Genomic DNA, 16,499 nt, shown 5'->3' with positions numbered 1-16,499 from the left:
CATATTCTCTATTTTTTGATAGTACAACACCTAATAATCATGTATTAAAACTTTTTCTTTTTACATGCTTCGTACCTTTTTCACATTTTCATCTTTTTTGGTGCTACAGTTATTTAAACATGTTTTCTAGTTAAATACCTTTTTTTTCCCTAATGTACCATTCAACTTGTCTATAGAATTTTTTTTCAGTTTTAAAATTTTCATTTCTTTCTAACTTGCACGGTCACTATATGATACTGTTTCTTCCCATGTGATTTCTAGTTCTTGTTTTATCTCTTCAAATATTCTGAAGATAATCATTTTAGACTTTCAGATGGTTCTATTATATATGACTGGTTAGGTGTGAAGTCTGTCTTTCTGAGATTGATGACTCTTCCCCATGGAGGTTTGCTTGTACGTGTGATTGGTTCATTTTTTTGTTTGTTTGTTTAACATTTGTTCATTTTTGAAAGGCAGAGACCGAGTGCAAATGGGGGAGGGGCAGAGGGGGAGGGAGACACAGAAACAGAAGCAGGCTCCAGGCTCCGAGCTATCAGCACAGAGCCCGATGCGGGGCTGGAACTCACAGACCACGAAATCATGACCTGAGGTGAAGTCGGCCACTTAACCAACTGAGCACCCAGGCGCCCGGTGATTGGTTCATTTTGATGTGAAGGTTGTTTTCCATGCAAGTTCCAGGCCTCAGGATTGTAGAAAACTTTATAAGGTAGTTTGATATTTGTTACTTTGTGGGTTTTCCTGGATTGACATTTTTATGTTAGCCTCTTGATTTAGTTATTTGACACCGGATTGATAGTTTGAACTTGTATCCCATACTTGGATATATTGTGGATTTGGGGGTTCTTGTGCCTCATGGGCTATGTTTTCTCTCTATTGTGCTCACCCACTCTATTCCCCTAATCTGGGGTTGAAATCTTCTCTGGAAAATTAGGGCAGGGGCTTCTAGTACTGGTTTCATGTGCAAACAGCCCTCACAACTCCAGTCTACATAAGGAGACCCAAGTGTCTGGTCTTCATGTGCATATTTCTTGGCCTTGATTCAAGACCCTGACATAAGGTCTGCTTCTGTCTGGTCTAACATCTCCACAGGCCATGGTAGACCTTCAGCCCTACCTCTGAGTTTCCTCTTTGTTTCTAAGTTTGGTTGTGTATTAACCGTTTTTTTTTTTTTTGGTTTTTTTTTGTTTTTTTTCAGGTTGGGAGTGGATATTTTGTTCCACATTTCTATGTGATTAGAGTAGGACCAGAGACCCTTGTCTCTTCAGCATGTTGTATTGACCAGAGGTCTGATCATACTTGTATTTGAATGTGTGTTTTGTGTTTTCTCTTACAGCTAGTTATGTATCAAATCCCATTTGCAAGGGTTGTTTGTCTTGTTCAAAGGACAACGGGTGCAGCCGATGTCAACAGAAGTTGTTCTTCTTTCTTCGAAGAGAAGGCATGCGCCAGTATGGAGAATGCCTGCATTCCTGTCCATCTGGTTACTATGGACACCGAGCCCCAGATATGAACAGATGTGCAAGTGAGCAGTTGACTTTTGTCTACTATTTACTGTTTATGAAACTTGGGGGGAGTGAAATTGAAAATTTTGGCTAAAAACAAGTGTAATTTTAATATGCTACAGAAATAGTGCAATCTTTAACTTAAAATTCAGTGGGGGTAGGATAAGAATATTTTTATCTTTTGTCTAGAAGTACATTGCATACACACTTTTTATTTTTAGGTTATTTATTTTTTGTATAACAAGCATCTCCAACATAAGCTTGTTAAGAAGATCTGTATAAGGCATACTTAGCACAACAACAACAAAATCCCCAAGGAATTTAAATGTCTTTATACTGGGAACATTGTCTCCACTTTACTACAGTGTCTATGGCTTCTTTTAGCCTCTTTTTTTTTTTTTTAATTTTTTTTTAACGTTTATTTATTTTTGAGACAGAGACAGAGCATGAACGGGGGAGGGTCAGAGAGAGAGGGAGACACAGAATCTGAAACAGTCTCTGGGCTCCGAGCAGTCAGCACAAAGCCCGACGTGGGGCTCGAACTCACGGGCCGCGAGATCGTGACCTGAGCTGAAGTCGGACGCTTAACGGACTGAGCCACCCAGGCGCCCCTTTTGCCTCTTTTTTTTATCTGAGTTTGTAATCCATAGTTTAATCTATAATACATTATATTAAATAGTTCTGTAAAGCACCATTACTAATAAAAGATTTAACTAAAATATTTAGTTCATTTTAGAATATTCTGAGTTCTAAGTTTAACAATTAGAAAAAGTATTAAGGAATGGCATTCTATACATAGTCATACAGGAATGATTTTTATCTTTTAATCCAAAAATCACTTATAAAATGATTCTCAACTTCTAAGTGAATAGTAGTAATTGGAATTAAAAAAAAAAATGACATACCAAAAGAACATCCCTTTCTTTAAGGAGCTTAAATGTTAGGGCATAGAGAGGATAAGGAAAAAAACAAAACAAAACATGGAGCGAAATGACAAAATGACAAAAGGGTAAAAGTTTAATTTTAATTCAGTACACTAAGCTATATCAGCAAGCAGTATGTTAGGGGAGTAATTTAATTACCTCCCATTAATACTGTATACATGGCTATTAAATCAGCCGAGGCCTTTAGATTAGAGGAGAGTTTGAATTGAATCATCCAAGGACAATATTATTTTGGAAGAAGGCAGAACTAATGGTGGGAGGTTAAATAGATTTTAGAAAGAAGGAGACACACATGTGTAAAAATAATGTGCTTGGAGAACAATAAGTCCCATCTGGGATGTGGTTGGTATTTTGGCAAGGCCATTTAATCTACATTGCTGAACATTTAGTATCCTTAGTCCCTACCCATGAAATGGTCTTTGTGCCCTCAAGTCACTGTGACAAGTAAAAATGTACCCAGACATTTTTGAACACCTCCTGGATGATTAGTCCAATCTATAATACATTATCTCTGGATAAGAACCATTGAGTTGGATGGGCTTAGTAGGAGATGTGGTTGGAACTGAGAATGGAAAGGGACAGAGGTTGGAGTGCAAGGATAAAGGACTTGAATGCTGTGCCAAGGAGTCTGGATATTACCTACAGGTTTCAAGCAGGAGAGGACTGAAGAAGTTGCTTTGTTCAGGATAGTTTTAGTGTCAGTGGGGGCAATGAATTGGAGAAGGACAGAAAGTAGAGGAAGGCTACTGTAACAGTTACAGTTGAGAAATCACATTCTGATGAAAGGTCTGTGGGTAATGAATTCCAGAGATTTTAAAAAATAGAATCAAGGAGACATAGAAACTAATTTCAGAGAGTGAAAAGAGAATCAAATTTGGTCCTAGGTTTTCTAGGTGGAATAGTAGTTCCTCTCTGGAATTCTCTCTGGAATAATTTTCCATTAGCAGAGATAGAAATACATAGGCTCAGTGAAAATTCGCATCTGCTTCTATTTCATGGAATTGTTTGGATTAACAATTACAGAGACAGAACTCCCAACCTCTGACAACAGACTGTCTAATTTTTCAAGTATGTACCTTTCCTTAATTTTTTGATTTGGGGGCTATCTAGTAATTTGTCTGCCATAGTTTTTTTTAACTTCCATGGAATGATAGGTTTACCTTAAAAGGGAGTCCTAGTCAGATTGCGTTAGACCACCTGGTGGGAGGGGGCAGGATTTGCGTTCCTGAATATTTGGTGCATTTTTCATTCCATACCATCAGTGCACAAGGAAGATGAGGTAAGAGTGTAGATGGCTCCAGGCAGTTATTCCAAGTTCTAGGCCTAGCACTTATGGAGTCTGTGTATGGACAGTACCCTGACAATGTAATGTGTTACTCAACCCTAGGACATTGGCAAGTCCGAGGGGCTGCTAATAATAACTATGCAGGGACACTGTTGTAAACCAGGACTGTCCCAGGCAAACCTGTATGGATAGCCACCTCAGCAATACTTTATAGTGTATCAACAGATATATCTTCAAACACATTTTGGCTAAGTTTATCCCTTTTCTCAGAAAGGAGAGCAGTGACTGTAAATCAGCCTTGGAAAGAGAATTTCCATGTGAGAATGGGTTTGCTGTGGTTATACTTATTGTAACTGAATGTAATCGATGTTGCAGTTTACTGACTTAGAGGAAATCATTACTTATCTGGTACAAGCTGGAAGGGCTTATGAGTAAGATTCCTGTGAATCAAAGTGAAAGTGGAAAATTATTTCTTAATTCTCACTATGTGACTTTGGATGGCCATGATTCTTTCATACCAATTATTTGATTTTTCCCCCATACTTTGCATATATTCCATTGTTGTTTGTATTGTATTCAGAGGATGAGACAGAGTTAAATTGGAAAAGCTGTTACAGACTTAGAATTTGAAATCATACCCACTTTTTATTAAGCAATTATTGCTCTACAGTAGAGAAAAAAATTATACTTCAAGCAACAGTAGCTTTAAATTTTTTTTTAATGTTTATTTATTTTTGAGAGAGAGCGAGCGAGCAAGAAAGAGCATGCATGAGTGAGCAGGGGAGGGGCAGAGAGAGAGGAAGACACAGGATCTCAAGCAGGCTCCAGGCTCTGAGCTGTCAGCACAGAGCCCGACGAGGGGCTCAAACCCACGAACCACAAGATCATGACCTGAGCTAAAGTCAGACACTTAACAGAATGAGCCACCCAGGCACCCCAACAGTAGCTTTTTAAAAACATTCTTTTTCAGAGAGTGAGAGAACAAGCAAGGGAGAGGGGCAGAGGGGAAGAGAGAGGAGAGAATCCCAAGCAGGTTCCATGCTTAGTATGCAGCTGGATGTTGGGCTCAACTTCATGACCCTGCCAGGATAATGACCTGAGCCAAAATCAAGAGGTGGACACTCAACTGAGTGAGCCACCCAGGTGCCCCAAGCACAGTAGCTTTATAAAACTTCCTAGCACATCTGTTTTAAGATTTTAATTGCAAAGCAGTATCTTCAGAAGGAAGATTTGCTTTATGAAATGTTGGCTAGGTGTGGCCTCTTGGTACATACAGTATGGAGCTTATAAAGCCAGACATGCTTTTAAAAACCAATTCAGTATCCATTTGAAGCATATTATGAAAAATATATACACTCAAGGACACTAAGAGCTGCCATTGTCTCTGATGGTGTTAGGTGATATTTCTCTCGTTACTTTTTTCTCATTTATTGAAAAACTCATTTACATGAAAAAACTTTATTCCTTAGATAGTTACAAATATTCTTTGTAGAAAGCTTAGAAAGCACATAGGCCTTAAAAAAACAGCAAAAGCAAAAATAAAAAAAAAACACTCAAAGATAAAAAAAGTTAACATTTGGCTTCTACCCTCAACTTTTGTTTCTATGTATATTTATGTCTTTCTCCCTTTACAAGTGTACCCCTGTTCTATTTTGTAACTTGTTTCAACTTAATGGATTTTGAACATTATGTTAATGTCATTAAATATGGCTGCATATATCCTACTGAGTGGATATATCCTAATATATTTAATCACCTATTAAGAATTTGATTTTAGTTTTTCAATAATATGAAGAATATTCTTATATAGTCTCTCATATACACACTTTAGTTTTATACATTTATCTGATTTACATAAGATAAACTTTTAAACATAAAAACATGTTTTCAGCTTTAAGATTAACATGGAACAATATCACATATTTAAAGACTTTTGATATATATTGCCAAATGGCCTTCTAGAAAAGTTGCACCAGTCCACACCTTAACTAATAGCAGACATTTGCCCTTGCGTCTAACAATAAGTGCTATTTACAAAAAGTACAAAAAAATGCATTTTTTGGTTTAATATTTTCTTTGGTAAGGTGAAGTTCATTTGTTTTTTACCTGAATATTGGCATTATATGACATTTACCAGAATCTCTGGCTTTTTTTCTTCTGTTTGCAAAACTTTCTTGTTCTTAGTGATTAAAAAACTTTAAATGAAATATCACAAGAAATTTATGTTCAAGATTATGAATGGAGAGTTCAACGGATTATCACAAAAAGGGCAACTTGTGCAACTGCAGTACAGGTCAAGAGGAATGTTAGCGCCCCAAGAATGCTTATGAGGTCTTTTAACAATCACTCCTATCTCTTCTGCCTCCACAAAACTACCATCCTGACTTGTAACCAAAACACATATAAAAGATTCTCATGATCCTTTATAAAGATCTATAAATTGGAAACAACCCAAATGTCCAAGCAACACAACATTGAAAAAATGCATAACATATTAAAAAAGAAAATATATAAAAGAAATGAATGAACTACCTCAACATGCAGCAACATAGAGAAATCTCACTATGTAATGTTGAATGAAGGAAGTCATAAAATGATACATTGACATACATTGTGAAAATAGTTAAAACTAATCTGTGGTACTAGAAGTCAGGATTGTGGTTCTTCTATGCGTTTATTGAACACTTCCTTTGTGCTGGATTTTGTACCGGTTACCTATCGATACGGTAATGAGTCATAATTAGTTGGTGCCCTTGAGTTGCTTATGGTATAGTGTAGTGGTTCTCTACCATGGGTAATTTCTCCCCTTAGGGGACATGCGGTAATGTTTGCAGATATTTTTGGTTATTACAGTTGAAGGGATGCTGGTGGATAGACTATAGATACTGCAAAACATTAGACAAAGGCATAGGACAGCCCCCTGCAACAAAGAACCATGCGGCCCAAAACATCAGTAGCATTGAGGCTGAGAAACCCTATTCCGGTGGAGCAGGCAGACAAGTAATCAATTAGTTCAGGGTGGGGGTGTGATAAAGGGTGCTAATTTGCTTCTGTTTGCTACCAATTACTCTGTTAGATACATATTTTCTCATTTTTCAAAGAAGCGTGCAGAGGATGTCATACTATTTTTATTTTCTGTATGAAGTTTCCTAAACTGAGTGAAACGCACTTTCCGAAGGTTGGGTGGATTTCATCAATGGGGGAGATGACCCTTATAAAGACTATAGGCATTTTCAGAATTGTTAGGATTAAGCATTCTAGGTAAGAAAAAAAGAAAGGAAAAGCACACTTGAAGGTGTGGAGACACACAGAAAATCATCCACTGTTAAGCAAAAAGGAAGGTGATTGAGTCCAGTTCCACTGCATAACCAGAAATGATAGTTAAGGTGGCGGGGACTGAGTTTGACAGACCTTTTGTGCTAAAGTTAGTCGGTTTAAGCACCTTCCTGAAGCCACAAGTAGTCAGTGAAGGATTTTAAGTAGGGGAATAAGAAGAGGAAATATTTTTCTTTTGGCAGAATGAAATGTGAGTTAAAGGGAAGTCAGCAATGAAGGTGGCAAGGGCAATAATCTAGGTTAAAAAAAATGAAATGAGAATAGATATTTCCTCCTCAGACCTTCCCTGACTAATCTGTCTAAAATGTTAACTTTCCTTCCCAATGTTTCCTTTCTTCATTTTTTATCTCTCCCCCCTTTCCTCATTCTTTCACTCCCTCCTTTCCTCCCTTCTTTCCTCCGCACTATGGGTAGCTAACATACTCAAGGTTTTGCCTGTTTTATTCACTTCTCCCAATAGAATGTAAGCTCCAAGAGGGGAAGGGATTTAAGACTGTTTGGCTTGAGTACAGGCTTATGATCTGCAGAACAGTGTTGACACATAGTGGGGCTCAACACATTTATTCAATGAATAAATGAAGGTAATCGTAGTGGAAACGGGAATGAGAGAGATATTGAGGGATAATCAACAGGACTTGATAATGAATGGGATGTTGACTAAAGGTGAAGGGAGACTGAGATTACTCTTATGATTTTGGCTTGGAAGTTGGGTAGTGAATTTATGAAGGTACGGAATAAGAGAAGGTACATATGTGCTGGCAAGAAAGGCCATTATGGTGGAGAATGGATGTTTTGGGACATGTTGAGTTCAAAGTGGTATGAGATATCCTGGGGAAAGGTACCCCAAGGGCAGTTAGATGTAAGCATTCAAAGCTCTCAAGGGAACTCTAAACTTAGTCTTTGGCAGAAAATACTATGACCTACTCTGCATGCTTCTTTGAAAAATAAAATGAGAAAATATAGATCTAACAGAGATCATGAGTAATCTTTTATATGTGTTTTGGTTACAAGTCAAGATGGTAGTTGAGGGAGAAGAGAGGGGAATGATTGTTCAAAGACCTCACAAAAGTTCTTGAGGCACTAACATTCCTCTTGACTTGTATTATGGTTGCATATGTTGCCCATTTTGTGATAATCCATTGAACTCTCCATTTATAATCTTGAACACAAAATTGTGGTATTTTTACTTTATGGATGAAATTTCCTAAACTGAGTGAAATACACTTTTTAAAGGTTGGATGGATTTCAGCAATGGGGGAGATATTGTTTAAACAATAGAACTGTTGACCTTTATGGGAGGAGTTTCATTGTTACTATTGGGGCACTGTCCTCATTGCTCTGGTTTGAGGGAGCACATGGAATCTTAGGCAAGCAGACATGGTGATTGTTGGTTGAAAAGTATCTATTGATAGCAAGATGGCTCTTGAATTAGGAGATTGTGTGTGTGTGTGTGTGTGTGTGTGTGTGGTGGAAGGAGACTTGAATGGGAAAGAGCCATATGAGGTGGAGAAATAGGGGAATGATTGAAGAAACAAGGTCACTGAGGAGACAGAAGAACATAGGATCCAAGACCTAAGTGGGAAAACTAGCCTTAGATGAAAGGCTTGTCTAATCAGAAATCTATAAAGTATCTATATCCTATCAGTCAAGCATTTGTTTTATTCATTTACCAGTAAGGGGATCAGAAATATGCTGAAGTGGCAGGAAAAGGATTAACTTTTTATGTATAAGAAAATACATATACATTTGTTGCCAGAGGCAGTGTATTTTCAAAAATAATTTGTAAACAAAAAATTACAGAAATGAGATCTGCATCCAGAGAATTTGCTACTTTTGTTTTTAGCTCCTTCTTCTGTATTTGATGATTCTGCCCTTCTCTTTGGCACTTTGTAAAAATGTGTTTTAGGCTAAGAGAATGTTAGCATTATGTTTTTGAAATGACATAGGTTTAAAAATGAGTAATTTAGAACATACAAGAAAATTCGCAGTTAAACGTAACCATCCCTTAATTTGTGAACTGCAAGACCAGTGTTGAAGGGTTTTTAAAGAATTACTGCATGTCAAATTTGAGTACTTTTAAAAATACCTGCCATTCTTGAATCATGAAGTTTAATGATGCATTTGGAAAAAGGGTGGGGCACCTGGGTGGCTGAGTCGATTAGGCCTCAGGCTTCATTCAGGTCATGATCTCTTGGTTTGTGGGTTCAAGCCCTGAGTCAGGCTCTGTGCTGACAGCTCAGAGCCTGGAGCCTGCTTCTGATTCTGTGTCTCCCTCTCTCTGCCTCACCCTCACTTACACTCTGTCTCTCAAAAATGAATAAACATTAATTTTTTTTAAAGGAAAAGGGCCTAGGTATTTAAAATGAACAGAAGTGTTTAAAATGTTTTTAATCAAATCTGAATAACTATGAACTATAAGTGAGCAGGATGCATATATTGACTCTGAGAACCATAAAGTCCATATGATGTGTGTTTAAATATCTGTAAAGAAGCAGATCTCTGACAAATATGTTACTGTGATCTCAGTGTCTGGGGGATTATATGAGAAGTAAAATAAAACTAAAAATTAAGAATGTCTTTATTTAGAAGATGCCTATGGATGGACTAAGGACCCAACTGGGTTGCTTGTGAAATTGATACAAATTAGACAGTGGTATTGTGTAATCACTATTACCCAAAATGCTGCAAAAGCACAATAGACAAATAGGGTAGATGTATCACAGAATCAGAAGAGGTCAGAGAAGGGACATGTTAGCAGTAAGGTGAGAATAGTCATTGGAAGACTGTGGAAACAGTGGAACTTAGCTTTATTTTCTTCTGCCTTCGCCATCTAGCCTGGGTGGCAAGGTAGTGAAGAGCTAGGGGGCATTTTGTGTTTAACGCCTGTTAAAACACTGGTTGCTTTCCTCCATGTGCTGAGTTTCTTATTGGGTAGATCTGAAATGGTGCCTAAGAATTTATATTGTCAACAAATACCCAGGTGATGCTGACTTGGCCGGGTCAGAAACTAGCCTTTGAAAATTGCTGCAATGTAATAATTATGTTGTCTCCATCCATCACTGATTATGGAATAGGCCACTTTGTATTTAGTAAAAAACCAGTTTTAGTACCACCTAAGCATAATGAGGATATTTTGAGGAAATGTGTGTCCTTCTCCACATCAATCATTAATTATCAATATCATAATCAGTAATAATGTATCTGTTCGTGGACTCTACTAAGCTGATCACAATGAAATAGAATACACTGCCTTTCAGCCAGGCTTCTAATGCTCTTGAATCCTTCCTTCTCAGGCTCCTGTCTTTGCCTTCCCCACTTTCTCATGACTTGCTCTTCCTTCTTCTGAGATTTCCATTACTTTATGTATTCTGGCATGTTGAGTGTTCTAATTAATAATTATGTCTGGTATCTTAGAGTCTAATTTATTCTTTTGATTTTGTTGATACAGGTACTGCAAAAGATTCTGATTGAAATATAGCTTCCATATGAATTGAAGCTTTTTAAAAATGTTTATTTTTGAGAGAGTAAAAGAGAGGGAGTAGAATCCCAAGCAGGATCCACACTATCAGCATGGAGCCCAATGTGGGGCTCGAACTCATGAATTCTGAGATCATGACTTGAGTCAAAAATCAAGAGTCTGTCATATAACTTACTGAGCCACCCTGGCACTCCATGAATTGAAGAATTGTAAACAATTGTTTGGGTCGTATTATGAAAGGAAGAAACAGGGGAGGGTTTATGGGCAGAAGAAGAGGGATCATGGTGACTACTTAGACCGAGAGGACCCTTCTGATCGCCCTGTCCACAGCTGGCTCCTGAGCTACATGTCAGTCAGGTGTCCTAACTTACTCTTTGATGATAGGTGAAGTTCATATTGAGTCCCAGTGTCCTCATCTTTAAAAATTAGGGGAGGCTAGGAGGTCATTGCTCTAATATTCTGTGATTCTATAACTGCCTCCAGAAGTTACTGCTTTTTGCTATTCTAGTCAGCCCCTCTCCTCAAATTTCTGGTGGGAATGGCTATTCTAACACTCCCCTCAACAACCCTGTGATGTAGGTAAGTGTTTACATTTTACCATTGAAGCTCAAAGAGGTTCAGAAACCTACCCAAGGACACGCTTATGAAGCAGAGCTAAGAATGAGATCTAAGATTCTCTCTAATTGTTTTATTTATTTTTTATTTATTTTTATTTTATTTTTTAATTTTACATCCAAGTTAGCATATAGTGGTTGGAACTAGAAGGTATTATGCTAAGTGAAATTAGTCAGAGAAAGACAAATATCAAAGGATTCTCTCTGATTCTAATGCCTGTTTCTTTTTTCTTTTTAAACCAGTTTTACTGAGATATACAATTGACATATAGCACTGTGTATGTTTAAGGTGTACAGCAAAATTTTACTTATGTATCTTGTGAAATGATTACCACAATAAGTTAACATCCATCATCTCATGTAAATACAAAAAATAAAGGAAAAGAAATGAGCTGTGATTAGATCTTTGGTATTTACTCTCTTAACACCTTTCACATATACCAAAAAGCAGTATTAACTGTAGCCATTACCTTGTATGTTTCACCCCTACTACTTATCTAACAACTGGAGGTTTGTACCTTTTGATCACCTTCATTCAGTTCCCCCTCACCCTACCTTCAACCTCTGGTAACTACAGATCTGATGTTTTTTGTTTTTGTTTTTCTCCTATGAGTTGTTTTTTCTTTCTTTTTTCTTTTTTTCTTTTCTTTTTAATTTCACATATAAGTGAGATCATGCAATATTTGCTTTTCCCTCTCTGATTTATTTCACTTAGCCATGTTTCTTTAACTACTCCATGCTGCTGCTCTTAGAGAAAATAAAATCACAAAACACATTATTTGTTAAGCTTTAGAATCTGTCTTTTTTGAGCAGGGTTGAGGGTAGGTCATCACTTTTAATTGGCACACTTTGATAAGGCATTCTCTTAAGCTGGTTCCTTTCCCAAAAAAGAACCTTGACCTACAGGCTGCTCTGCAGAAAACATGTTCTCTTGGTTAACAGGTTACTGCCAGCTGGGAATGTCTGATTAGCTGAAGTGGCTTTTACACCTTTATAAGAGCTGCTACCAGCCAGTTAATAAACTGACCATAACTGGATAAAGTTAAAGAATAGTTCTTTAGGGGAGGGACTGTGAGGATGGCCCTGCTGCCCCCTTATCAGAAGCTAATTGAGAGGTCGTCACCTGCTAGGTCTCTTGATTCTTATGCTTTCTTAAGAAATTCCATCCCTGCAGGAGAGCTGGCTAGGTTTTGATGCACCTATGATTGGGATAAAACAAAACATTTGTTAATTGACTTTAGTTTCAGGGGATTGTATCCAAGCTTGGTCTCCACAGAGCCACAGTTTAATTGCCTGAGGCCAGCCAGTCAAGGGCCTGTCATCTAAAAGGTGCTCGCTACATATGAACTGAATAATTGATATGAATCCTAGGTGACTCAGGGTCTCTGAGAGGAGAGCAGTTTCTGTAACATTAGTTGCTCTTCTGTAAAAGACACCTTGAACTTATTACTAACAATAGACACTTATTTAGTACTTTCTTTTTGGCTAAATCTTCTCCACAGTTTATGCATATACCTGACTATTTGAGGCAAGTAAACGGGGAGGGGTGGGGGAAGCCTAGAGAAGTTAAGCAGCTCAGTTCATTCAAAGTCACCCACTGGTGCTTAGCAGAGTTGATAGTGGAATGTGTGTCTGACTAGTGACAACCCATGTTCTTTGTTCAAGCATTCTTGAAATGCTTTTTGGTTTGTTCTAAAGAGGCATTCCTTTATAAGTTCATGGGACATATAAGCTAAAAATTGAAAGTACTTATATATTTAATGAAGACATTCCTATTAACTACCTTTAATATTTAAAATCTCGTAAGGGTAAATTCCTAGTAGCACTGCTAGGAATTTACCCAAGGGATACAGGAGTGCTGATGCATAGGGGCACTTGTACCCCAATGTTTATAGCAGCACTCTCAACAATAGCCAAATTATGGAAAGAGCCTAAATGTCCATCAACTGAGGAATGGATAAAGAAATTGTGGTTTATATACACAATGGAATACTACGTGGCAATGAGAAAGAATGAAATATGGCCTTTTGTAGCAACGTGGATGGAACTGGAGAGTGTTATGCTAAAGGAAATAAGTCATACAAAGACAGATACCATATGTTTTCACTCGTATGTGGATCCTGAGAAACTTAACAGAAGACCATGGGGGAGGGGAAGGGGGGAAAAAGTTACAGAGAGGGAAGGAGGCAAACCATAAGAGACTCTTAAAAACTGAGAATAAAATGAGGGTTGATGTGGTGGGAGAGAGGGGAAGGTGGGTGATTGGCATTGAGGAGGGCACCTGTTGGGATGAGCACTGGGTGTTGTATGGAAACCAATTTGACAATAAATTTCATATTAAAAAAATAAAATCTTGTAACGGTAAAGACACTAACTTCTTGATGATCATTAGGAAGCTGGTGGCACAGTGAAGCAACCAGGTAGGCTTCTATTCATCATGTGACAGCCCTTTTCACTGTCTTTATTATTCTTTTAGTATGATGATGAGGATAGATGATGATGAATGTAATTGGGTGATACTTTTCTATGTAATTGGGTGTATTGTGAAATCTCTCCTGTCTCATCATTTTGTAAGTGGAGTTCAAGTAAAGAGAAAGTAGTAGCTTTTAATGTGTTGTGCGAAAGAAAACAAATAGTAACAGCCATTTCAAATAGTGCTTAAAAGGATGTTTTGTTCAATTAATAAGTACTTAAACTGATCAGAATGAGTGTGTGTGTGTGTGTGTGTGTGTGTGTGTGTGTGTGTGTGTGTGTTCACAGCCCTACAAGGCTTCTGTCAGGCATGTAGAAATTCCCTTAATTAAAAAAAAATTATTGTTATATAGATTTGGAAGAGACCTGGTTAGTTCTCTCACTCTCTCTGCCTCCTGTCTCTCAACCCTCACCAAAAATATGTATACTGAGGTTTCTAAATAAGAACTTCCCCAGAGTTGCACAATTATCCAGTAACAGTGTGACCCCAGTGACTGAGATACTGTCATATTGTTCCTTAAAAAATAAACCATGGAATACAGAAGAAACTACTATGCACAATTACAAACCTGCATATAGAAAAATATCAGGTTCTTTGACAATTTTTTTTCTGAAATGGTCAGTTTAAGTGTTTTCAATCCCACTAAGGATCAAAGACATTAGATTTTATCTTCTAAAGAGAGAAATCAATTTGTGGTTAAATCACATCTTTATTTTTTTAATATGAATTTATTTATTTATTTAAATATGAAATTTATTGTCAAATTGGTTTTCATACAACAAGTGCTCATCCCAACAAATGGCCTCCTCAATGCCAATCACTCACTTTCCCCTCCCTCCCACCCCCCATCAACCCTCAGTTTATTCTCAGTTTTTAAGAGTCTCTTATGGTTTGGCTCCCTCCCTCTCTAACTTTTTTTTCCCCTTCCCCTCCCCCATGGTCTGTTAAGTTTCTCAGGATCCACATACGAGTGAAAACATATGGTATCTGTCTTTGTATGACTTATTTCCCTTAGCATAACACTCTCCAGTTCCATCCACGTTGCTACAAAAGGCCATATTTCATTCTTTCTCATTGCCAAGTAGTATTCCATTGTATATATAAACCACAATTTCTTTATCCATTCCTCAGTTGATGGACATTTAGGCTCTTTCCATAATTTGGCTATCGTTGAGAGTGCTGCTATAAACATTGGGTTACAAGTGCCCCTATGCATCAGCACTCCTGTATCCCGTGGGTAAATTCCTAGCAGTGCTATTGCTGGGTCATAGGGTAGGTCTATTTTTAATTTTTTGAGGAAACTCCACACTGTTTTCCAGAGCAGTTGCGCCAGTTTGCATTTCCACCAACAGTGCAAGAGGGTTCCTGTTCCTCCACATCCTCTACAGCATCTATAGTCTCCCAATTTGTTCATTTTAGCCACTCTGACTGGCGTGAGGTGATATCTCAGTGTGGTTTTGATTTATATTTCCCTTAAATCACATCTTTAAAAGAGCACTAGATTAGAAGGAACTCAGCTTTGATTTGAGCTCTAAAAGTAACTAGCTTTGCAAGCTTACACAAGTTACATAGTATGGTCTAGGGCAATAGTCTTCTAGTTCCAATAACTGTCATAAGTCTATGAAAAAAAAAACTGAGTAATATTTACTGTTGGCAGTCACCATTTTCATATTGGTCTCTTTGTGACTTTATATATATTTTAAGTCTAGTTTCTGCAAAATCCTATCTCCCTGCAATGCTCATTTCTACTTGGTATACAGTTAAGGAATATGCATACTTCTTGTTTCTTAGACAAAGATTAAAAAAAAAAAAGATCTAAGAGCTTCAACACCATATATAATCAGTTGGTGCCTAATTCGGAAATGGAGCTCTTTATAATGTAAAGTATTTTTATACCAAAATCATGCTATTGCATTAAAATGTACAAGGCAGACTCCGTTTCGGTATTTATTTTAAGCTGATACAAATTTAATGGATTTGTTAGTCATTTGGCAGCTATACCTGTCATCCAGTGTTATGTCAAGCACCTATGCTAGGCCCTGTGATGCAGAATAGAATAAGACATGTTCTGTTTTCTTCATGAGATCTTCATTTGACAGGAGGATTATGATGAATGTAAGAAAAACCATGAGAGTAGAATTGTTGTCTCAGGTACCTGGATGCTGGGAGGGCATAGGGAGTTTAGAGGAAACTTCAGCATTGCCAGGGTAAAGGTACCATGGCAATGAGGCAAGGGAAGTAGAAGGATATGTCCAGACAGAGGGATGTTGGGCTTTAAAATCAAGGGTTTGAACTGAACCTGGAAGTAAAGGGAAGCTGCTGAAGGATTTTAAACTTGAGCTTTGGAAGATCACAGTGGTCTTTCTGTGGCTAAGGCGGAGCCATCTTAGTTTATTTTATTTTATTTATTTTTTTTACATTTACTTATTTTTGAGAGAGAAACAGAGCACACGTGGGGAGGGGCAGAAAGAGAAGGAGACAGAATCCAAAGCAAGCTCCAGGCTCTGAGCTGTTAGCACAGAGCCTGACATGGGGCTCCATCCCACAAACCATGAGATCGTGACCTGAGCCGAAGTTGGACGCTCAACCAACTGAACCACCCAGGCACCCCAGAGCCATCTTAGTTTAGATCATTGTGACCTATAGCCCCAGTGTGGCTAAGCCATCAAGATTTGAAGAAGCAGACCACAGCAGACATGCCATCAACAGCGACAGTAATGGTGATTTCACTTCACACTATGGATGTTTCGTATGCTGGTCCACAGCAGTGATGTTCTAGCACCTTGTGAGCACACCCTGCTTTGATCGTATTACACAACCCTCTAAAGAAAAATCATGGAGCACTCATTCTATTTATTCTGGAAGCC

The 16,499-nt window shown here is 37.8% G+C and overlaps 1 protein-coding gene across 2 annotated transcripts in view; it reads left to right on the top strand.

Moving 5' to 3' along the window:
- RSPO2 (R-spondin 2) overlaps positions 1–16,499 on the top strand; it is a 162,991-nt gene that overhangs the window by 77,132 nt on the left and 69,360 nt on the right. For both annotated transcript variants that reach the window (XM_042924313.1, XM_042924312.1), the window contains exon 2: positions 1,334–1,522. In XM_042924313.1, the coding sequence (XP_042780247.1) occupies positions 1,334–1,522 (189 nt within the window). The remainder of the gene's footprint in view (positions 1–1,333; positions 1,523–16,499) is intronic.

The sequence above is a fragment of the Panthera leo genome, chromosome F2, assembly GCF_018350215.1.
Source record: "Panthera leo isolate Ple1 chromosome F2, P.leo_Ple1_pat1.1, whole genome shotgun sequence".
Classification (NCBI taxonomy): domain Eukaryota; kingdom Metazoa; phylum Chordata; class Mammalia; order Carnivora; family Felidae; genus Panthera; species Panthera leo.
Note: the sequence above shows the minus strand (reverse complement) of the source record. Positions and strands in the feature narration are given on the sequence as shown.